The sequence below is a fragment of the Lissotriton vulgaris genome, chromosome 8 (genome assembly GCF_964263255.1).
Source record: "Lissotriton vulgaris chromosome 8, aLisVul1.2, whole genome shotgun sequence".
Classification (NCBI taxonomy): Eukaryota; Metazoa; Chordata; class Amphibia; order Caudata; family Salamandridae; genus Lissotriton; species Lissotriton vulgaris.
Window position 1 is genome coordinate 465,652,331 of NC_141696.1, and position 23,939 is coordinate 465,676,269.

The following is a 23,939-nucleotide window of genomic DNA, read 5'->3' on the forward strand; positions in this document are numbered from 1 at the left end:
CATGGGTGAGAGGGGACACCCCTGACGTGTACCAAGTGCGATAGGGAATAATGACGAGACCCTGCCATTGACATGCACCCGGGCGACTGGTTCACTATAGAGAACTCAAATCCACTGCACAAAAAAAGGCGGGAACTCCATCCTACTCAGGACTGTAAACATATATGACCAATGTACAGAATCAAACGCCTTTGCTGCGTCGAGTAACACAGCAACGGCCTGAGAGTCGGGATCGAAATAGTGCAGCGTGGAGAACAATGTGCGCAAATTATGCGCAGTAGATCTCTCCATAGGAAAGCCGGATTGATCTGGCAGTACCAGCAACGGTATCAGAGGCTGGAGTCGAGTCGCTATCATTTTGGCCAATATTTTGGTGTCAATATTAATAATAGAAAGAGGCCTATAGGATCCGCACTGATTCTGTGGTTTGTCCGGCTTCAGCAAGGTGACCAGCAAGGCCTCCCGGAGCGACTGCGGCAGAGTCCCACTGTCATATGCTTCCGCGTAAACCTCCAGTAGCTGTAGAGCCAGTACTTCTGCAAACGCCCATCCAGTCCAGCGGCTTTACAAGTGGGTAAGGCCATTATAACATCCCGAACATCCTCCTCCCCTAAGGGCTGCACCAAGTATTCACACTGGGTCTTCGACAGCCACCCTAACGACACATCGTCGAGGTAATCATGCGTTTCCTCCGATGAAGGGGACCTCCTAGCGGCCTGAACCGCGACCGTGACCTCCAAGGTAGGAGGCCCCTCCGAGGTCACATCCGCCTCCGAATCTGAAGCAGCCCTCTGAGCAGTCTTGGAGGCCTGTCTAGTCTCAAACGTGAGTTTAGGCTGATGTTTGTCTGCCCGCCCCATGTTTTCGGGCCAGTTCGCAGGCACCGATGGAACAGCAGCCCGTGTCGCAATGCCCTCCTCCACACGCCACCACTAGCTTTAATCAGGGGAGGTGGGCTCCGCAGTTTTACTCGTGTCACCAAAAATTGCACTCCGGGCCCACCACTGACCAATAAGTATCTTGCCTGCTTGTACATTCTCAATTTTTGCAGGCTCATTTTGCTTTCGCATGTTTTTTTGAGAACCAAGTTGCTGGTGGTGTTTTACAACAGGAAATGTTTTGTTTGAGTGGTGCTAGCATATGCTGTTTATCTGAGACCCAGAGCTGGTACTGCCAGTGTAGAGTACGCATATTAATTTCTTCAATAAAATATCAAATGTGATCTTATGCTACGATCGTCCCGACTTGGAGCTAGTAAAATGAATTTTACAATTCTGCTCATCTGTGATATAATCACAGAAAATAGTTCTGTTATCAGACCATTCAACAGACGGGCTCCTTGCAGTAAATGTTACTACTAGAGAAGAACATTTGATCTAAAGCATCCCCTACCGCATTGGTGAAAAAGTTGAAAAACTGGGTGAGTCCCATAGACATGCCTTTCTTGATGAAACATGATGTATCTGGCAGCTCAGGGCTATCCTCCCAAATATTCAAAATCTCCAAGCTTCAGAAATTAGGCTTACTGGGGTAAAGGAGAACAGAGATATTTTAAAAGATCGACTCAACCTGGTGTTGATTCCTAGTGGCTGCTAAAGGAGGAGACTGGAATAAGTGATCAATGGTGCTAGGGCCAGTTTGAATCACAAACGTTCTGCCTATGCTGTGTCCTCCAGGTTCATATGGGAGATTGCAAAGGATTCTCATTATATCAGTGACAAGGCTCTTCCTCTCTTTTTAAGATCTAAGATTTAAGCTCATAAATGTAATGTAATGCGTGCAGGCCATTGTCAATCCTAAATTCTTATAAAATATTTGGTAAAGTATTAGCTAACAGATTGAAGAAGTTGTTTGCTAGAACTATACATCAAGAACAACTTAGTTTCTTGCCAGATAGGATTACATGATTAACTCAAATCAGCCTGTTATGGAAGAATGGAAAACCACAATAACAATGATTATGTACTGCCTCATTAGTCACAGAGAAGGACATTGATACAGTAGATTAGGAATACTTATCCAAGGCTCTACATAACATGTACTTTGTAGTTCGCCCACATAACAGGTAAAGACAAATTTGGTACTATCTGATGGATGGAAGTTGGGCAGAAGCACAAGACAAGGCTGCCCTTATCTTTTGAGCAACTAGCATGCATTTTACACAAGCAGCTGCATACTTATGGCATAACAACAGGAAGGACAGATCCTATCTTTTTGTATCCGGACGATATACTAAATAGACTAGTTGTTTCTATTTGTGGCTAATGCATTGGGTTGAACAATGTAGGCAGGTCTAATGATATAAACTCAGTTGGGAGAAGCTATTAATGTGCCCTTTGGGAGTACAGGGCAGATGTGAAATGTAGATCAACTAAAGACACCAATAAAAATCACACATTGAACCATTTAGATAGCTAGCAATGTTAATCACAGTGAATATTCTACAAAGTAGGAAATTGAATATCTTGAGAGTTATTGGGTCATTACATAAATGATAGAATTTGGCAGCCAGCCCCATTATTATTAGCAGGAAAGGAAGCATTACAACAACAATTATATTTGTGCGGTGTCTATAATATACTCCAAGACTGCATGGTTGCTGACTCAACAGAGGATTCTGTGAAAGTAGATCAGATGATGCGTCGATTTATATGGAGAGACGAGACACATCGGGTAGGACTAATTATACTGAAGAGCCATAAGAGGATGCAACTTCCACACATGGAAGACTGCTAGGTTGCGTCCCAGTTACAAAGTAGTTTGCAGGAGACAGGTTCAATAAAATATTACACTGAGTCCAAAAACTGCTTCCTGGGAGGGTTATAGAAGGATGTGAGCCCTAATCAACTTGGCTTAACTCCATGGATCATGCATGGTGCACCTTCAGACACTCGAAATCCGTAAAGGGCAGCAGGTGCACTGAAATCTAAGAGGACCCTTACATGGGGGAGCCCATGCGTTTAGGAAAGCATAGTGTGCCACCTGGCCCAAGCATAGTCAGGTAAGTTTTAAAAATACCAAAGATGAAGTTAGGAAGAAGAAGCAGGAGGATGTCAAAACACTGTACAAGGAAGCGCATGGAGAAGCAATAAAAGACCAAAGGTGCACAGGAGAATGCTAGTGGCTAGTGTTGAGTCTTTGGAACTGGAGAACCAGGTGTGAATCAGAGCCCGAGCTCAATATCCTGTGATTCTGGGTAAATTAATCATTTTGTGCCGAAAAGATAGGTGTAACCTAATCTGGTTCTCTTGTAAAGCACTTTGATGTTCTCGGATTAAGCTGGCGCTGTATAAAACTTAAATAAAAATGTTTTTGATAAATACTGAACTGTAACAAAGTTGAGAGTACCAGAGGGTAAAGTAGAGAGCAGTGGAATGGATTATGGAGGACCTGAGGGTATACTGACATTCCAGAAGGTACAGTGATAACAAACCATGAGATGGCAGGGATTAGGAATTGGCACGGTTAAGAAAGACCAATTTGAAGAGTTTGGCTTTTACCAGTGTACACAATGCTGAGAATAGCAATATAGCAGCTGTTGTTTTTGAGCAGCGGGCTACATAACATAGCATGTTTAATGACTATTTCTTAATTTATTGCTGTGTGTGACGGTGATAAAGAATTGTTTGGCATACGGTTTCCACCTCCTTGGCTATAGTTAAAGTCAGGACCTAAGTGGAACCAGTTTATGGCTCATGGGAAAGGTAAGGGGCGTGGGCACATTGCTAGTCACTAACACAGATAGGCCACTGCTGCTCAACGATTCTTAGAAGTTAATAAAAAAAAAACTAAAGTGTAAATGCTATGGAATTTGTATTAAAAATTCTACCAGCTATCGGTATTCAGGCAAATGTTGTTCTATTGATGCTCAGAACTGAAATTAATTCAGTCTTGTACCGTTCGTGATTTATGTGCGATGTTTGCTTTGGCCAAATCTGAGATGACACTGACTGCTATAACTGATTCAATACTGGGGCAGTCACTACTGTTGAGAGCTCCTGTTTGTCTACTGCTACCATGAAATATACTTTGATACATTTATATGAATATTTCTCCTTTTGGCAAATCCTTATTGAGTAACCAATGTAGTTTTTGCAAGGTTTCTATCCCTTTAAACCTCCACTCCTTCCCCCTGATGATTTAATTGTCATTTCAATTATAACTGTCTTTTATCGCCGTTGCTTCGGCAAGAAGAGGTCACAAATATCCAGTCCCCCTGGCCTCAGCAAGCAACAATACCAACAGGTCCTTTCCAAATTCAAAATCAGTTCAGGCAACCAGTGGATCTTTGGGTTCATAGTAACAACTGTTTTTAAGTCCCATATATTTGTATAAACTATGTTACAGAGTGCCATATATCCCTGCCTACAGAGTATTAAAATATAAAATCTCTTCTACGTTCACGTATGCATCTTTTGGGGCCTCATCTATTGGTGACTATCGCGGAAGACGCAGACTTGGCCTGTATGCCAAGGTACTGGCAACATGCGGAGATTGTACTCTTTTCAAGCTGGGTCGACCCCCAGAAGATCCTGCTTCTTATCGCCCCGTCTCCCTTATTAACTTCAAACCCAAATTGCTAGGGAAGGTCCTTGCAGATCGCCTTCGGGGGTGTATCACAGACCTGATTCATCCTGACCAGTCTGGCTTTATGTCCCAGAGGGACACTAGGCACAATGTCAGAAGAGTCCATAACGCTATCGCTTGAGCCCCTACTTTGGGAAGACCCGCTGCTCTGTTATGAGCAGATATTGATAAAGCTTTTGATTCGCTGAGCTGGGTCTATATTTTTCAACTCCTCGAGGCGATCAATTTCGGACCCCACTTCCTGACATATATACATGCCTGTTATACACAGACTTGACGGCATCACTCCAGATTGCTGGACACCGCTCACGATCTTTCCCGATCCAGTGGGGCACCCGTCAAGGCTGTCCACTCTCCATTTTTGTTCGCCCTTGCAGTCGAGCTTCTGGCGGCCTGGTCAGAAGTGACCCAGTCCTCAGGGTGTTTGATTGGTCCCTATCGCGGTCAGACCGTATAGCTTAATACACGGATGACGTCCGCATATTGGAAATTCTGAGGGTATTTGGGGGCACCACGGGCCTCCACGCCAATCCCACTAAGTCCTTCTTGTTCCCAGTGTGCGGACACCAGGGTCGCGAGTCGTGGGTGGCCCAGCTCTCTTGGGCTACAGATGGATTCCGATATTTAGGGATTTACGTCTCACCTTGCCCCAAGATTTCCTGGGCACACAATATTACCCCATTTTTAATTAGCCTTAAGAATGAAACCACAATTTGGTCCTCCTCCCTCTCCCTCTATGGGTGCTCAGCCTTCTTTAGGATGGTTTCTTTACCTCGGATCCTGTACTGCCTCCAAAAATGTCCTTACCCTCTCCCCCGCACTTGGTTTGCGCAGGTGAATGCTATACAAAATAATTTCCTCTGGGGTGGTGGGACTGTTCGTGTGGCACTCCGTACATGTACACAGTCCACATACTGCGTGGGGTTAGCGGCAGCTGATATTTATTCATATTATGTTGCGTCTCACCTCCTTGTAATCAACAAATTATGGTATAATTCCCCTACAGACACGGCATACAATATCGAACACGCCGCAATGGAACAAGTCCCTCTTCTCCACTTACTATATAGCTACACACGTTTAGACCACCTACCACCGGCTGGCAGAGTAGTCATACAGCTATGGAGGCCAAGACAAGACAAATGGGGTGGAAAGGAAAACTTACTCAACAAACCCCCCCTGTGGCATGGCACACACCATCAATCAGCAACCTCCTTAGGTGGGTTCCGGGGATGGGACCTGGTGGGGATTTCGACCCTTGGGGATGTATCACGGGGTACTACCCTAAAATCATTCCAACAACTACAGACGGACTTCGGCCTCCATAAGTCGCAGTTTTATCAATTTTTGCAACTCCGTCATGCACTCATCCCCCAGATCCGAAATTTAGAGGCTCTTCCTGAGTTCCAGCCCTTGGATGGTCGCCTGCTGATGGGAGACCTTGGTTTACACAAAATTAGGCAAATATACCTAACATGGACGACGCACACACCCACTACCCTTGACAACACCGACTGGCCTGGCAGGCAGATATTCCGAAAGTCACAGATGATGACTGGGCTGAGGCGATTGCCAGCCTGAGGGGTGTGGCGGTCTTCACACGATACCGGGTCATCCAGTTAAAATATTTACATAGAATATATTACACTAGGCTACGACTGTGGCGAATGGGGGTTATTCAGTCCCCAACGTGCCTACGTTGTGGCATAGATGATGGCTCCTTCATACACACTGTATGGAGCTGCATAGCTTTGCAACCCTTCTAGAACAGGGTTTGATCATGCCTTAATGAGGTGTTGGCGTGGTGCTTCCACTCAACCCCAACTGTTTTTATTGCATTCCACCAATGACATAGAGAGGAAATGCTATAAACCGCATCTATTGTTCCTTGCTCTTCCTATTGTCAAAAGAGATATTGCACAGGGGTGGAAGGCACCATCTCCCCGACCATAGGCAAATGGAAAACTGAATTTGATAAATGTATGGGGGCCGAGATTGCTGTATTTGATGCCTGGAGTTGCCCCAGAAAACATCGCAAGATCTGGACATGGTGGGCGACCAATCAAGGAATTGACTTGCCCCCACCCCCCCTGAAGAGGATCCATGAGTGGCACCCTCCTATCCCTGACGTGTATCACACAATATTGTATCATTTGGTCGCTTTCATGTTGTATTATTAGAGTTGGATGAATCATGTGCTGAATTATTGAGATTAACAACTGTCTGCGTAATGGTTGCATTATTGTTTCACCCGCATGTTTGGCAGGTATTGTCCGTCAGTATAAAAATGGTTACTGATGCAAATATTATCCTTCGGTTCACACAGATCCTTGAAGGGTTCACGCCCACTACAATGCAGAATAACCAAATAAAATTTGTTATTAAAAAATATATATATATAAAATCTCTGAATATCTTTGCCTACCAGTAAGAGATACATTACATATCTGTTTATTGTTATTCTAAGAATTGCAGATTTCTTTGGTCTTGTGTGACTGGCACCATTCTAAGATTGTGCATTATACGAATTAACCTGCTTTGTTTTAACAATAATAAACCGTTATTAAAATAATGTGATATTCTAAATGTCTGTGTTCTTACAGGTGATTTTTTAAAGGACAGCCTCCCTGTCGTGGATCTTTATATTCTTACAAGGGTTTTGCACGATTTGTCTGATGAAAATCTACACACGTTATTAACCAGAATATCCACTATTAGTAAGCCAGGTAATAGATTTGTCTTTACTTAATGTCTCTGAATAAACTGCCTACTTAAAATAGCTCTGGGTGTTGCCAAGATGCAAAAAGATTGTTTCATAGTACATTTCTGTGAAATCTGAAAATTCAATTTCTTGTTATAAGTTTGCAAGGGTACGGTGTGCAAAATATATGATGATAGGAAAATATAAAACGTAATAAGAGAAATGTGTTAGTCAACCTTAGGCCAAAGAATTACTCTTGAGCTCCAGAGTGCAAAAAGTCGTATTGTGTGTGCATAAATATCCTTTCCACAATCTAATCTTGTTTAAAAATTGAAGCTTGGATCTTTCCCTCTGCGACTTCTGCTCCAATATCTGTAACATTAGTCCAGCATTCCTGAGACACTATAAACTAGCCAGCAAGCCTGGTGCGATCTTACCACTGGCTTGTTGGGGGTGCAGCAGCGGTCCAATTAATGTATTTTAGACGTGGCTTTGTTGTTTAAATTCCCAGTTAAATCACCATACGTAGTTCAGCAGTTGTAATCCGCTCAGCTCTATTTACACCAACTTCTGTTTTCAGAGAGAAAGACAATGAATGCTCAAATATCAGCATTCGTAGAGTAATTGCAACTCTATCTTGAAATAATTCTTTCACCATTTTAATCATTATGAAATGATTACCTGCATGCTCTTGGCTACGCCAGAGACACATGCACAGTCTTTATGAGTGCATTCACAATTAACTTCTGTTTTCCTGGCAGGCCAATTTTCCTGGACCTGTGGAACTCTGTTGTCCGAAATCATTTATCCTGAAATCCGGATTCATGGGAGCAATGTGTGTTTAACAAATCTCTAAAAAAAACTACCAGTCATGCACAAAATATTATGTTGGCTAGCAGTAGACCAGAAATAAGCGGATTAGATAAAATAGAAAACATCGACACTGGATATTGCTACACTAACTTGACATTCAGCTGAGCACTGCCTTCAGCTGAATGAGCTTCTCATATCCTGTATCGGATATGAAATAGCTCCAGAAAATATACATTTCTGTGTTTTCAACTGGTGTATCTCCGTTTCCAAGTCCATATTTCAGGCCCTAAATAGCATGTATCCAAAGTTACATATTGCCATATATAGGTTGTTAGAAATCCTACCCAAATAAGGGAGTCACCATCTTTGTTAACGACAGTGGTTATACCTTGGCCTCACCAGCTTCCAGCTACAGGTCTATGATGCTGAAGCTCAGTTGCCTCGTCCACGAGGTCTTTCCCATCGCTGCTGCTTGGAGAGGATGTGGCGTGACTTCCAGAGAGGCCAACTTTGGAACTGGGGATCCAGGTTCGATAGTTGTGCCGGCTCAACAACCTGTGATTTTGGGGAAATCCCTTGATCTCTTCATACCGATCAAAAATGAACAGCGCCTGGATACCCTCACGGGTGATTAGCCACACACTACAAATCTGAGTAGTATTGTTATTATTGACTGTTCTTATTGCCGGGTACCCTTGTTTGATGACTTGCTGGTCGGGGCTTCTTGAGTCCCTCCTACTGTTGTTGCCTTCCCAAGACATCTTATATTCACTGACTCCTCGGCCCACCTTTACTCAAGAACTACACTCCTCACAGTTCTGAATTCACTTCAGGACTACTCAAAGCATTCTGTGATTGCCAGTGGATCCTTAGCGATACAGTCACCCTAATATCCAACTAGCACGAATCCTTTCTTCAACTTAATTGACAAATCAGCCTCTAATCCAGTTCTCTGCCACTGGTTGTGACATAGACCTGATAATGGCAGTGTCATTGCTGAGGCCCAAGTGCCCCCTAAAATATCTGATAGAGATGGCTAGCTGCAGATTCCAAACCTTAGAATTATCCTCAGTTGCCGAACTGGATCCGGACATTTTTCAAACAGCAGTACCTCTGCACATCAGTAGAGGGCGCCGGACTACTCTGCATGTTGGCCTCCACTGGCTATGACGTCATCAGAGTCCATAAACCCTCCCCTGATGTGAGTTTCTTCCTTTCCACGCGGATCTGGAGAGCGGTACCTACGGCCATCTTGGTCTACCTCGTCATTCTCAATGAAACATTGTGCTTTTTTCCAGATATCTAGGGGTCCTGTGATCTAAGATGTCGACCCCGCACCCTCATCCTATTTCTGTGTGGTATTTAAGTGCGCACCCTGACTCCAGACGGTGTGGCTCGTGTTTTCAGCTTCAGTCTTCGACTTTGCAGGAGTGCCACGTGACACTATTGGCAGTCGGTGGTCGAGGGCCCCTCTCCATTTGCTTTCATCTTCTTCCTCCAAAGACCGTTTGAGGGACAGCTTCCAAAGACCTTTGTCCTTGCGGTCAGCTGGTAAGTCACGCTGTTGGCTGTCGGTGCCTTGGCCTTCCCCTACTTTACATGTGGTCCTCCTGACTCGCCTGCTATTCCTCTGATTCTGGAGTCGGAGCGAGTATCTGGGCCATGCCTTCCGGTATTTCTCAGCACCCGTGCAACTCTGATTCAGATGAGAGAGTACTATCTCTCCCTCCATGCTATTTTTGGCTCTGAACCTCCTTCCGGCACGCTTCTTTGCCCCAGGGAGGTTAGTGCGACCTCGAGTGACTCCAAACCGGCAGGTTCTCCCTTGGTGTTAGCGGGCCCTCTGAATGCATGATCAACCCAGTCTCGGCTCCAGTACACAGCCCCTTGGGGTTCCCACCTGTGAGGCCTGTACTGGATCCGCCGCCAGTGTCAGTGGATCAATCCTCTTATGGCTCCCTTCCTCCACTTTCAGAGGAGCCCCCTCCTTTTTTGTCCTTGACACACCAGTATTTTGGTGATGTGTGTGATCACATGATTGAGCCTCCTCCACAGTTTCATTGGGTTTCTGCCCTTGTTGACGCTAGTGGCCTTTATTCTTCCCCATCCTCTGACCTGTTTTCACCTCCTCGCTTCAGAGGCTAGCTCGGCTTTTGTTCAGAGTTGATGCTGTTCTGGAGCTGTAGCTTCATTCTGTAGAAGTGCCCATTGATCCCCTACTTGGGGTGCTCCAACAGGGTCAGATGAGCCTGCTCTTCCCTTCAGTGAAACCCTCTTTGATATTCTGTTGGACACTTGGGCTAAACCCGTCTGAAGGTGGGGGCGTAGTTTGCTCACGACCGTGATGGCCGCTTGAGCCCGGAGCTCCGTCGTGTCATAGCACTATCCTGAACTAATCCTGCAGCATTGGTGATTTGCTGACCACCCCTGCAGTTCCTGCGACAGCAGACGGCTTGCAGCAGCCAGCGACCCGCTCGGAGCCGTGATCTGGTGCCTGAGGTGGGAGTTTCATGCTGTAAAAGTGCGGCGGCGGCTGGGCTATGAGTCCCCGAACCACAGTGCCCACTGACACCGAGAAATGTGGATTGACGCGCGGCTGCGCTTAACCCACACGGCGCGAGTTGCGAAGGTCGGCTGCCCAGAGGGCTGGAAGATTCGAGACTGGCGCTCGGGTGGGCAGGAGAGATCTGAACGATTGGAGAGCCCCAGTAACCCCCTGCTATTTGTTCGATCTGCCCTGTGTGGTGAGCGCCCAAGGAGTGCATTGTGTGAGGCCTGGATGCCAGGGGGCACAACAGCTCCTGAGTGGCTCTGCCCGGGTGAGCCCTCACACGGCGGAGGACGGGGTAGCTGTGAAGCGGACAGCGGCCCCCTGACCTGGTTAGTAACGGGGGCTAGGCCGGTGGTGACACTTGCGGTTGGAGTCGCAAAAGCAGAACACTCTTTGGAATCTGTGGTGGGGGCATGTGGACAAGGTTTCCCGGCGGCTGCCATTTGCGCGCTGAGAGGAGGAACGGTCGGGTTCACGAGCCGCAAACCGAATAACAACACTGGGGCCTGCCCTGGACAGACCTCATGCACCTCTCCTGGTACTCTGTTGTGGAGTGCGTGGGGGCCTCCGCTACATCCCCTCCGCTTAGCTTGCCATAGCGTTGCATGTGCGCTCATTGAGGTTACTGCGGGGCCTCAGTGCTACAGAGTGGTGAGAGAAGTAGGCTACTGACGGTCTACCTGGCGGGGGCTATGGAGAGATTTTTTGCAAGCGACTACACCAACGCTGGCGGTGAGTGAGAGGACAATCTTGGGAACTACCTGGTACTCAGATCGTTTTTTGCCCCTGGAGGGGTTGTGACACCAAACTTGCGGCTAATAGCCCAGTGTGATTGCGGCTGACCCTGTGGCAGATTGCGCTGGGCGCCTGAGGTGGTGCTTCCCCACCTGCTGAGTCTGGAGCTAGCAGAGCACGTGTGCTTGTACGCCCTTGCCTGTGGAGACAAGATATGCCGGTTAGGTGACAAAACGCAGCCAAAACTAGCCTTTGATCGAAAGCGTTCGAAATCTCAAAATCCCAACCCGAGTGGTGATACTAGACTGCCGCCGCCAGTGAGAGAAGACCCTGAAACAGACATACGCATTATCCTGAAATCTATGGAAAAGTCGGGTCTGGTGGTTCAGTGGACTAATGCGTCCATTGCAGGGGCCTGTGTTCGACCTCATGGTCACAGATTCAAATCCCGGCGGGTCCACTCAGCCTTTCATCCAACTGAGGTCGATAAAATGAGTACCATTGAGTTGGGTAACAATAAACATCTGTTATTCAGCGCCAAGAGACCTCTGGGTGAACGTGCGCTTTACAAATACACATGTTATGTTATAATCTTTGCAAAGCGGCATCTCCTCTCTGGGCACTAAAATGGACGCCCTCACTTACAGAATGCATAGAATGGTCGACCGCCTTGACAAACACGCAGAAAGACTGGATATGTCGGACCGACGCCTAACAGATGTTGAGGAGGCCCACACCACCTTGGATGCAGATCATAAGCAACTGGGGAAGGTTCTACGTATCCTACAAGATAAGACGGAGGATTTAGAAGCACGTTCTCGTCGATGTAACCTGCGAATTACTGGTCTCCCGGAAACGACGGCCCCAGGGAACATGGAACAGTTTATGGAGAAACTGCTGGTGACTCTGCTGGGCGACTGTGTGTTCTCTACGAAGTTTGTGGTTGAGAGGGCGCACAGATCTTTGGGCCCCAGACCACCAGTGGGCGCCCCGCCATGCCCGATCATAGTGAAACTTCTCAACTATCGTGAGCGCGATGCAGCTCTCCGCGTGGCCAGGGAGAAGAAGGTTTTGTGATTTGAGGGTTCTAAGCTCTTCCTGTACCCAGACTTCACCGCAAGAGTACAGGAGGCTCATAGACATTTTGTACCGCTTAAGAAGCAGCTTCGGGATATGGGAGTAGACTACGCCATGCTGTATCCAGCGAAACTCCGGGTTAACAGACAAGGGCGATCGCACATCTTTACAGATCCCAAGGCTCTGCAGCAGGCTATTAAGAACTGGTCGAAGGAGCGGCGGATTAGCCCGAAGAGACTACCTTCGGAAGAAGCAGCAGGAGGCTCGCTTGAAGAACAAGACTGATGCGAAAATGTCAGGGTGGTTGGTGTGGTAAGATGGTCCGGGGGCGGGCGTGGGGGGGGGGGTTAAGGCCTGGGGACTGACATTTCGCTGGATTGCTTACACTGGGGCCTTGGAGTCTGAAGTTGTCTGGTGGGCCTCCACCTGCTACCATTGTGCCGGCTGAGTCACTAAGTGCACTGATTGATGTGGGGGGGTGGGTTTGACATAACAAGACCAGAACAACTGCTGGGGCCGGCGGCCCTGTTGTCCTCCTTCTGGAGGTTGGCCTGAAGTCTGAACTTAAGGGAGTTTGCTGGGGCTTGCCCTTCAGTTTGGGGGGGAAAGCTTTTTGGTTAATGCTGCAAAACGATATGGATGACACACGTGAGTCCGGGTTGGGTTGAGTTCATGCAAGTGCATGTAGGAGTACGGCTCAGGGAGCTGCCTCCGCCCACGTGTGCCTGGCACTGCTGCTGTTCTTTGGGGGTCAGGGGGGTAGTGGGAAGAAGGGGAGTCAGTTTGGGATCCCTGCGACTAAGTTGGGGGTGGTCTGCTGTGGGAGGTGGGTGGGGGTGGAGGGGGGGATTGTCATTCAAGGAAGGTGGTTCAGGGGGCTCGTTGTTGTACTTGCCAATGGTGCACTGCACACTTAAATATAGAGTTTTTTCCCACAATATGTCTGATCCACGACGCACAAGTTACCCAGTGTACGGTGGGAGGTTTGCGAGTAATGACCTGGAATGTCAGGGGTCTTAACTATCACTGCAAGCTCCGCAAGGTGCTGAGTTATTTAAACAGACAGAATGTAGTTGTTGCGCTTCTGCAGGAGAAGCATCTTCCCCAGACAAGCCCTATGTTACGATTTAGGGGACTGGACGGTAACATCAATTCGGCGGGGTTTACCTCACATGCCAGGGGCGTTTTGACCTGGTCCAACCCCAGAACACCATTTAAGCTGACACAGCTCCATGCTGATACTGAGGGACGATACATCATATCCAAATGCCTAGGTCGGGGCCTAGACTTCCTCAAAATTAATGTTTACGGCCCAAATTATGACTGCCCAGCGTTCTTTGTAGACATTGCAAAAATTATCAAACACTATGGGGACATCCAGATCCTGTGGGGAAGGGACTTTAACTTGGTTAGACACCCGGAGCTGGACAGATCGGCAGGCCCTCCTAGAGGCCCTGTGGCGGCTGCGAGAAAGCTTGAGGAAGTGATGATCTGTATGGATTTATGTGACGTGGGGCGGTCGTGAAGTAGTTATATGGGGGGGCTACACTCATTATTCAGCGTATCACAATATACATACACGTATAGACTACTGGATCGCTTCTACCTCACTGATCGATCAGGTTCGACACTGTGGGGTCTTACCGCGCACACTTTCTGACCACTCTCCACTGGTGCTGACCTTGGACACCCCTAGGAAGTGCTTGCTGCCGTTTGTGGTGGTTTCCCCCATACTCCCTGCTGGACCCGTTGCTTAAGGAGGAAATGGCCAACGCAATAGAGTCCTTTTTCGCTACCAACATAGGCTCAGTTGACAGTTTCCAAACTGTCTGGGAAGCATTTAAGGTTTACATCAGGGGAATAGCGATGACTAAGCACTTGGGAGTGCTTAAGGCCATTCGGAAGAGGTTGTCTGATTTAGAATCACAGGTGAAGGACCTCGAGCGGTGGCAACTCGATGAGGGGTGAGACTCTGGACAGAGAGATTAAGGCTCTGCTGGAGGAATATCACGATGCTGCAGATAGTGAGGTGAGACATCTGGGCAAGTACACAATGGCCAGGTCATATGGAGAGGGAGAAAGACTGGGCTCTGTGTTGGCTCAGTTGATGAAGGCACGGCGTGCTGGGACGTGGGTGTCTAAAATCAGAGCGGCGGACGGGGAATTACTAATGGAAGAAACTGATGTTGCAGATCGCTTTAAACAATATTATTCTGACCTGTACAGGTCCCAGTCTGGAGGGTTGACGAGCAGATCACAGAGTATCTGGATCATATACGGCTCCCTATCCTCCCGGATACGTACAGGGTACTCCTAATGCATCCCATAGAAAGAGATGAGATTACTGAGGCACTGGGATGTATAAAAGTTGGTAGCGCCACGGGGACGATGGTTTAACTGTCAACTTCTACAACACTTTCTTGGACCTGCTCCTCCCCCACCTCACGGCTCTGTTCGAGGATATGTGTATTTCGGGCACTCTCCCGCCGTCTATGAGGGAGGCCTTACTTGTCGCCATCCCTAAGCCGGGTAAACCCCCAGATGAATGCATCCCCAGAACAGGCGGGATTCATACCGTCTAGAAACCTAACCTATAATATTCGTACTGTGTTTGGCGCGATGTAGCATGTGCAGCAGGAGAATAAAGAAATTGCTGTTTTCCTAGATATGGAAAAAGCATTTGATTCGGTGGAGTGGGCGTTTCTGAGGCAAGTGCTGACGAGAATGGGACTGGGGGCAGTTTTCTTGCAGTTGATCGGGATCCTATACTATAAGCCTACGGCCCGTGTGCGCATTGGTGACTTGGTCACAGACCCTTTCCCCATTTCCTGTGGTACCCGACAGGGTTGTCCCCTGTCGCTGCTGCTATATGCCCTGGTAGCGGAACCTTTGGCATGTGCCACGTGGGAGTATCATGGTTACGAAGGTATTGGATTTCCGACGTACAAAATAGTAGTGTCAACTTACGCGGACGATACGCTTCTGTATGTGTGGGACCCTGAAAACAACCTGTCCTCAATCATTAGGGAGGTAGTTCACTTTGGGGCACTGTCGGGGTTGAAAGTTAATTGGGCAAAGTCCCTTGTGTTCCCGCTTACCCCTGCCACCACAGAATTCGCTATGGAATACCCCCTGCAAGGGACTACTGATTCGGTTTGATATTTAGGCATCAGGCTCCACAAGGACTCAGATATAGTATTTAGAGAAAACTATGGCACAGCCATTTCTAAACTGGAGGATGACGTAGAGCTTTGGTCTCGTCTACCATTGTCACTAATGGGATGAATGTCGATCATGAAGATGGTGGTCCTGCCCAGGCTGTTTTTTTTATTCACAAACATACCTATAGTGTTGCTGCGTGCCTTTTTCCACAGGCTCAGACAGTCCATGTTAAAACTAGCTTGGGCTAGCAAGCAGGCGAGGGTTCGATGGTGTGTCCTCACGCTTCCGTACCATATGGGTGGTCTGGGAGCACCGGATTTCGAACTGTACTATAGGGCAGCACAAGGTGCTCAGCTCCATGCCTGGATTCATGGGGAGGCGGATATCCCTTTCCTTCGTATGGAGAGACTGTTTGCTGAACCGATCCCTTTACCGGCAACGATACTTGAACCAGTGGACCGCAGGACAGGTATTTTGGATTCCTTGAACTCTACTAGACATGCATGGCACTGCCTACTGCAGAATCAGGCCGGTGCTTTGCTGTATCCCCCTGTAATGCCCATAGAGTGGATGAGGTGACTGGAACTGTGTACGGACAGGGGTGTGGTTCAGGCGGTGCGTGCGATGAAAGTAGAGGTTTCAGGGGATCTCTTCCTTGATGGGACGGTTCGGACCTTAGAGCAGATTGAAGGAGCTTCAGGTGGAGGCACACTGCTGAGTAAATTCCAGTTTCACAGGGTGCGCAGGGCCCTTCGGGCTCTGCTAGGGGAGGAAATGGAAGAAGCCTCGGAAGTCCGGGAATTAACGCATGTTATTAAGACTAAGTCCCCCTTCAAAGATAATCACAGCATTATATAAGATCGCCATGCCACATAGAGAGCATAAATACACCGCAACCAGATTGGCTTGGCCACGGGATTTGAATGTTCAGTTGGAGGACTCCAAGTGGTCCTACTGCTGTGTGAACAGTAGGAAAGTATCACTCCACAGCGGGCACAGGCTTGTACACTTCAAGTTCCTTAATAGGACGTACTACACCCCTGAGAGGCTATTCAGATATGGTTTGCGTGTAGATGCCAACTGTGAGAGGTGCCTGTCGCCGTCCGCTCATTTTTTGCATTTGGCCTGGCTGTGCCCGGGCATACCTTCTTACTGGGAGGACATATTCAGGGAGCTGGGGAGAGTGGTGGAGACTGAGCTAACACCTGATCCACTGATGGCACTCCTGAAGTACACCAAGTCATTGCCCAAGGCTATGCGTAGGTTGGTCGACATGGGGCTTCTAATGGCCAAGAGACGAGTGGCAATGTGCTGGATGAGGGGCCCAGTGCAGACGCTGCAGCATTGGTCCCGCGACATGCTGTATTGCTCTACCTAGTCTGCAAACTATAGTGAGTTGCTCCCGCCCAGGAGCCGCCCAAAGAATTTCTGGGGATTATATACTAAGTACATGGTAAGCAGCGCGGGAGGGCAGGGGGAGGTTGCGGTCGATACAAATAGCAGGGGCTCTGCTGAGGCTGGCAAGGCTCCTTGAGGTGTTTGTAGTTTCCCACGTATGGGCCTACTCTGCGATGCTTGGTCTGGTGCTGTGGTATGTGTTGTTACTTGAGTACTAGGTAGAAGGGCACACTGAATGTAGTTGATACTTGTGAAGGTTTGTGCCAAAGGCAGATTGCGCTAGTCCCCACAAGGGCATTGGAACACTGTGGGTTTCGCTCGAACAACACACCAGAGGGGCATCTGACTTTGTCCGGTTACAATGTCTCGACTTTACTAAACTCCGCTGCCTGCCAGGACTGGGTTGTTGGCATAACGGCTGTGTACGCAGTTTTTAAAGTGCAAGAGGTGGATTATTAGTTGGAAGATGTGTAACACTGTACCATGGCATGCTGTTGTTTGCTGTTTCACTAAAATTTGTATAAATAAACCTGTCTGAAGGGCATCAGTAGAGCGGTCTATAGCCCATAGAGACCATCCTGCCCCTGGAGGCCCGCTCTACCTTTCACGTCGGCCTTCTATACAAAGTGTTGTAGTTCAGACTGCTACGACATCCCCCAACATTGGTGCCGTGCCTGACGTCCCTCCAGACAGGGAGTCTTAAAGGTCTGGATGCTTTGGGTCGATATATCTTTTCTGCTACCAGATCTGCCTTACGGTCCCTTAACACAGCTTGTGTTTTGTGCCGTTTTTCTCATGTGTTGTGGGATTCAGCCTCGTGCCTTCTTCCCTCTGTCCCTGGTGACTCTCGGGACACTATTTCTCAGCTGATCCAGGATGGCCGTCCGGTAGCTCCTTTACTGATTTGCTGTGGCATGGATGCCACAGATTCTGTCGGACGGGACATGGCCCTTTCAGTGGCTCTTCACCATCGGGCCTGGCTAAATAGCTCTATTTTTTCTGAGGCTGTTCAGTCCACTGTGGTGGGCATGCCTTTCGATAGTCAATATCTGTTTGGCTCTCAACCTACTCCGCTTTACGCCATTTTGGGGATAATCGGAGTGGAGCAACATCTTAATATCTGTTTACTATACCGTCTTCTTTTTCCCTCCTGTACTCGGTCGGGCTGGGAATGGTTTCCTGTATTCCCTTCTATGTGGACTGTTATAGTGCTGTGCCAGTTGGCTCTTCTTTTCACCTGTCCCACTGTGTGCCGCCCGAGTTGTACCCGGCCCCGGCGGGTATTTTTCTTTCTGCATTCTACCCTGTCGATGACAGGTCGTGGTCCCTAGTTGTTCTCTGGGAAGAGTCTAAATTTCTGGCCCTGTTGATGTCCCCACCAGTGGCTGCATGGTCTTCTTGCTTTCTACCCATGTTCTGCTTGATTCGTTTTCATGGTGTTGTGCGTATGAACTGTTGCCTTCTTCACTGTCCATCAGGGTACTTAGTCTGTAAGCCGTACTGGTATTCATCTATATGTTTCTGACGTTGTGCTTTGTGCACTGGAGCAGGTCGGCAGATGGTGCAAGGGGTCTTTCTCCTCGATTCATTGTGTATTTTCTGAACTGGCCAGAAGGTGGTTTCCCTTCCACTCTGTTGATGCTCTTCTTTCCTGGCAAATGTAACGGTTGAGGCATGGTTCTTGGCTTTGTCTGGGTCTGCCCAGAGTGGTGTTCCTTCTTTCTCTCTTTAGGCATTGCCATTTCTTGTGCAAGTTCTCACCATACATGTGTGACATAAGCTCCTTCTTTCTTAGGTTTCTTGTGACCATTCCTTGTCTGTGTCTTGCATGAGTGGCCCACTCTGCCGCCCTACCTCTTCTGTGCCTCTGTATGGCATGTATTTCCTTCTCTTCTGCCTTGCACTAAGCTGTGGTTGCTTCACTTTTTGATTGTAGGCGTTTCCATGACACCCCCGAGACCAGATCTGATGTTTCGCTACCGGCCGGTGTGTCTTCTTCCCTTTTTAAGGACACATGTTGTATGTTACTCTCGGACATGGGTTTTTTACCCGTCCACTCGAGGTTGGTTCGTCAGAGGTTCGTACTCTCCTAGGATTCTTTCTTTCCAGGGAATCTCCTCCACTTCTTGTGAGTGCAGTTTCAGTTGTTCCTCATGGGGGCTCATTTCCCTTGTACTAATAGGCTACAGAGTATGATCTTGGGTAGCGTCTAGGTCCCCACCCAAGTTGTTTCCTGGCTTGTTGGCCTGGCACGGATTGTCCCGTGCATACCAGGACTTTCCTGTGCACCTAGCCTTCCTTCTTCCTAGGTTGTGGGCACCGCCTTGTTATCTGTTCCTTCTCTTCTTGACATTGGCCCTTTGGTTGGACTTTCATTTCTGGCGTTGGTCGTCCAATACTAATGTCTTTACACTGGGGCCTGGCTGTCTGCTTTGGCCTCCCATGTGTTGGCCCCATCCGTCGCTGCCCCTATTTCCAGTCCTCCATTGTTGTCCTTATTTCTCTATTCTCGTTAAGTTGTTTCTCCCCTGTGGTTTTATTTTCAATGGTCCCTCGACTTCCTAGTCATTCCATTCTGTTGATAGTGCTGTTTTTGTCTGCTCTCTTGGTTTTCTGGGGTGTGGGGGGGTCACTCTTTATACGCCATTAACCCGGCTAAGACCTGTAGGGAGACGCAGGTGAAGAAAAGCTAGAGCCCTTGCTGTAGCGGAGTGACTCGACCGGCGCTAGAAACTGCCCTGAGCTGCCGACGCGGACTGGGGCCTACCCGACACTCACAGCTGACAGAGGCCGGGCCTGGCATGGAGCAGAGGCCCATGTGCGGTGCGACTGGCTGGGCGTGCTGTGGTTCGGACCCTCCCGGTAGACCGGAGGACGTCGGATCCTCCCCTTGGATCCCTGCTCCAAGATCATCCCCAGGGGCGTGGGATTCCGGCCGAGGGCCCCTGGAGTGCTGCCTGGGAAGGATGCGCTGCCTGGCGGAGAGGTGGCCTGGTGACTCGCGGCGAGTGGACGGCGGTGGTGTGCTGCGGGAGAGCGCTGTGGACCAACGCGGTGAGTTGGGAGGCTGTGCTGTCCCGCGCTGATTTGTGTGGCCCGCCCCGGTTCCTGTTACCTAGCGTGGACACCGGGGCTGCAGTTACGTTGATCCCAGGAACTTGGGCCTATAATTGGAATCGGTACTGAGTGGATCTTGTGGTGGTGTGTGGCTCGCCTGCGGCGCGGCTGCCTGGCCGCTCTGAGATGTGCGAGCCGCCCTGGTCCTACATACGGCCGGAACTCTCCATCTTGGACGCGCGGCACCCCACCTATGCCCCGCGTATCCCTGGAGGGCGGATGCACAGGGGATTGCACCAACGAGCTGTGGGACATATAACTGTGCCGCAGGGCCTGAGGATTGGGCCGTGACAGGAGTAAGAGGTGACGTCGGGTTGGGGAGGCCCCTGTAGGAAAGATGTGAGTGGTGAATATCCATAGCCCCCACACTGCGCCCTGCACTTTGCCCTACAGCCGGACGCCCCGGGGGTGCAGCTGGAGACCAACCCTCTGGACGGACTACCGGTGGGGCCACACCTACGGGTGCGGCCCGGAGGCCCCGCTTAGCAGCTTGAAAGCGCCACGGGCCACTAACGCCGGACCCTTCAGATCTCCCTGGATTCACACAGAGGGACACAGGGTCATCTTACTCGTACCACCCCCCCCCCCCCTCCCCCCTATCGAGATTTGCCCAGGGTGCACTGAGAAGCAATACCAACACCGGAGGCACTACCGGCATGACATGCCTTTGGACTGACCACAGGAACGGCCTAACGCGGGGACTGGGGGGCGACGCTGCGCCATGGGTAGGGTCCGAACGAAGACACTGGAAGGATAACAAGGACCCGACTCGTCTCCTATCATTACGGACCACACTAGCCGGCCCTCCTCGCCTGGGGCAACTTCGACTGGACATGCAGAGAGGACACCGGACAAACTGGACCTCATTCTCATGGAGATTCGGGACTCTAGAATGGCGATGAAACTACAGATGAGTACGCTCACCAGGGGGCTAACGCTGCTGAAGGCGGACCATAACAAACTGACGGACACGGTTATAGTCCACGCCCAATCTATAGCTGACCTCACCCCCAGATTGGCGGAACACTCCTCCACCTTGGAACAAATCCAATAACAGGTGACTATGCTAATGGACCGGGTGGAGGATGCAAAGGGCAGAAACAGACGCAATAACATCCGCGTTATCGGTCTGCTGGAACGCTGTGAAGGGAGTAGGGCGGCAGACTTCATGGAGTAATGGTTCAGAGAACATGTGACATCTGAGGGACTAATTTTGGAAATACATCTGAGGGACTATCCCTGTACTTCTGCGTGGAACGGGCTCATAGAATCCCGACAAGACAACCCAGACCCGGCGTTCCACCACGCCCCCTGATCGTGAAAATTCTTAACTATAGAGACTGTAACGCCTTGCTACAGAAAGCTAGAGAAAAGGCACTAATCCAGTACGAAAATCACTGCATATCCTTATATCCCGACTACACAGTGTTGGTACAGAGACAGAGATCATCATACCAAGCGGTGAAGAAAAAACTACAGAACGCACAACTCAAATATGCACTTCTGTATCCTGCCCGGTTGAAGCTCATACATGATAAGAAGACTCCCTTTTTCGAAAGTCCAGCAGATGTTGAGGAATGGATGGAGGTGATGTGCATTAGTTCTAGCCAAATCAGCCACCTGGATATCTCCATGCAAGACTCATACAAACTCCCGAAGCGGACCTCTTGCCTGACCCAGAACCCTAACCTGAGTAAGGGAGGTGCTAGACCATCGCGAGAACAGCAACGACGGGACCAGGAAGGAGCGATTGCGGTGGCCGGTGCCTTCCGCGAAGACTTGAACAAAATCTCTACTGACTCGGAGGACAGTACTCTCCATTTGGATTCCGAACACAGTGCAATCCTTTTCCCCACCGTCACGTCCAGGGCAGCCGATAACATGATTGACAACAGAACATGAAGGTCTAGTCACGGACACTTGAGACTGCTGTTGCAGTATTTGCCACTGTAGTTGGCATGTACTTGGCGCCGGAGAGACTATCATATCCTTTCACTTGTATAGATTACTATGTAAACTGGTAAACTCCACAGCGTGGTATTGTGTAGGGCGATAGTCTTATGTCTTATTGAAGTACTTGCTACACCCCGATATGTCTGAAATATGCGCTACTTGTTGAGGGGCGCCGCAGTACTCCTTGTTATACTTGATTATGTTAATAATGTCGTCCCCACCATATCTGCACAACCCCCCCCCCCCCCCCCCACCCCCCCCCCCTCCGGGGGTAGGGTACCGTTGAGCCGCTGAGTCGCAGACCCTCCTAGGACCATGATCAGGTATACGGTTGGCTACCTTCCTACTAGCGTATGCACCGTTGTGTGTTCTGTACTACTTGTATGCCATTATTGGGCCCAGCGCAGTTTAGGCACTGTGCCAAGTTTTGTTACAGTTTTGGGGGAAAGGGGCTCCTGGTCAGGTCTGCTCTGCTGATGAGAGCTCCACATTATACATTGGAACATGTCAGGGAACACTAACAAAATAGGGTCATACAACCTACTCACATGGAAGGTACAGGGACTGGGAGCAATCCAGAAAAGGCACCGCATTCATGCATTTTTCTTAGAAGTAAGACACAGGTGTCGTTCCTCCGGGAATCCCACCTAACTGAATCCGAAACACAAAAGATGCAGAAAAAATGGAGGGGACATACTTATTCCACCAATTACTCTGCTTTCGCTAGGGGGCGACTATTTGGGTACGACATGGGGTCCCATTTGTTGAACTAGAGCGCCGGGTAGATGACCAGGGACGATACATACTAGTGAAGGGCACTCTTGATGGCTCCCTGGGTGTCCTCAGGAGCGTTTATGCCCCTAACTTCGACTAAGATCGCTTCTTGAGTAAGCTGGGTGCATTTATTGCGGACTGGGACGGGATCCCCTGGGTGCTGGGAGGGGATTGGAATGCAGTGCCGGACACTGGACTAGACAGATCACACCCACCCCTACACTGTACAACCGCTGGCAAGCTAGCGGACCAATTCACTACATGGGCAAGCGGGTGGACACTCTCTGACGCGTGGCGATGCCTTTATCCAACTCACAAGGAATATTCCTTTTACTCTCTGGTACACAGCCTTCATACCAGAATTGACAGGTTCCTCTACTCGAGATCCATCATCCCGAAAGTCCACGACTCTACGTATCTGGCCAAGACCTTTTCCGATCATAGCCCCCTATAGCTCACACTTCGCTGGGGCATGGTGCCCACCCCAGTACCCACCTGGAAATAGCACCCGCGCCTACTTGAAGACGCCCCCTTCTGCATGACCCTGTCCAACACTATTACCAACTACTTGGCCGAAAACTGGAACACAGCGTCCTCTAATCTGATTGAATGGGATGCTCTGAAAGTGGTGGTGAGGGGGGCGACGATCGGACAGTTAGTGGGGGCCACACAAGAGACGCACGAAAGGTTACAGGACATTGAGCGCAGGTTACAGGTACTGGAGAGGGAGGCAGTACTAAAGCCTGACAAACGGGAGGCATTGCAATCCACCCACATAGATCATGCAGAAACACTGGAGACAGTGCGGACAATAGACTACAGGGATTTTCTTAAATGAGAACACACCGAGGCGGATAGATCCGGTACACTGCTTGCCCGCATAGTCAGAGATAGACCAGACCAGCCAATCATATCTAGCATTCGCACCCTGGCAGGACATATAGTTCTCACACAAGAAGAAATAAATGCGGCCTTTCATGACCACCTCGAAGCACTCTATGCACCCCCTGCCCCAGTAGAAAGCTCCTCGATTACCGAATTGTTGCAAGATCTCCCCTTCCCGGTACTATC

The 23,939-nt window shown here is 49.2% G+C and overlaps 1 protein-coding gene across 5 annotated transcripts in view; it reads left to right on the forward strand.

Annotated features, from left to right (window-relative positions):
- ASMTL (acetylserotonin O-methyltransferase like) overlaps positions 1–23,939 on the forward strand; it is a 329,012-nt gene that overhangs the window by 299,307 nt on the left and 5,766 nt on the right. For all 5 annotated transcript variants that reach the window (XM_086934246.1, XM_086934245.1, XM_086934244.1 and 2 more), the window contains one exon: positions 7,191–7,313. In XM_086934246.1, the coding sequence (XP_086790372.1) occupies positions 7,191–7,313 (123 nt within the window). The remainder of the gene's footprint in view (positions 1–7,190; positions 7,314–23,939) is intronic.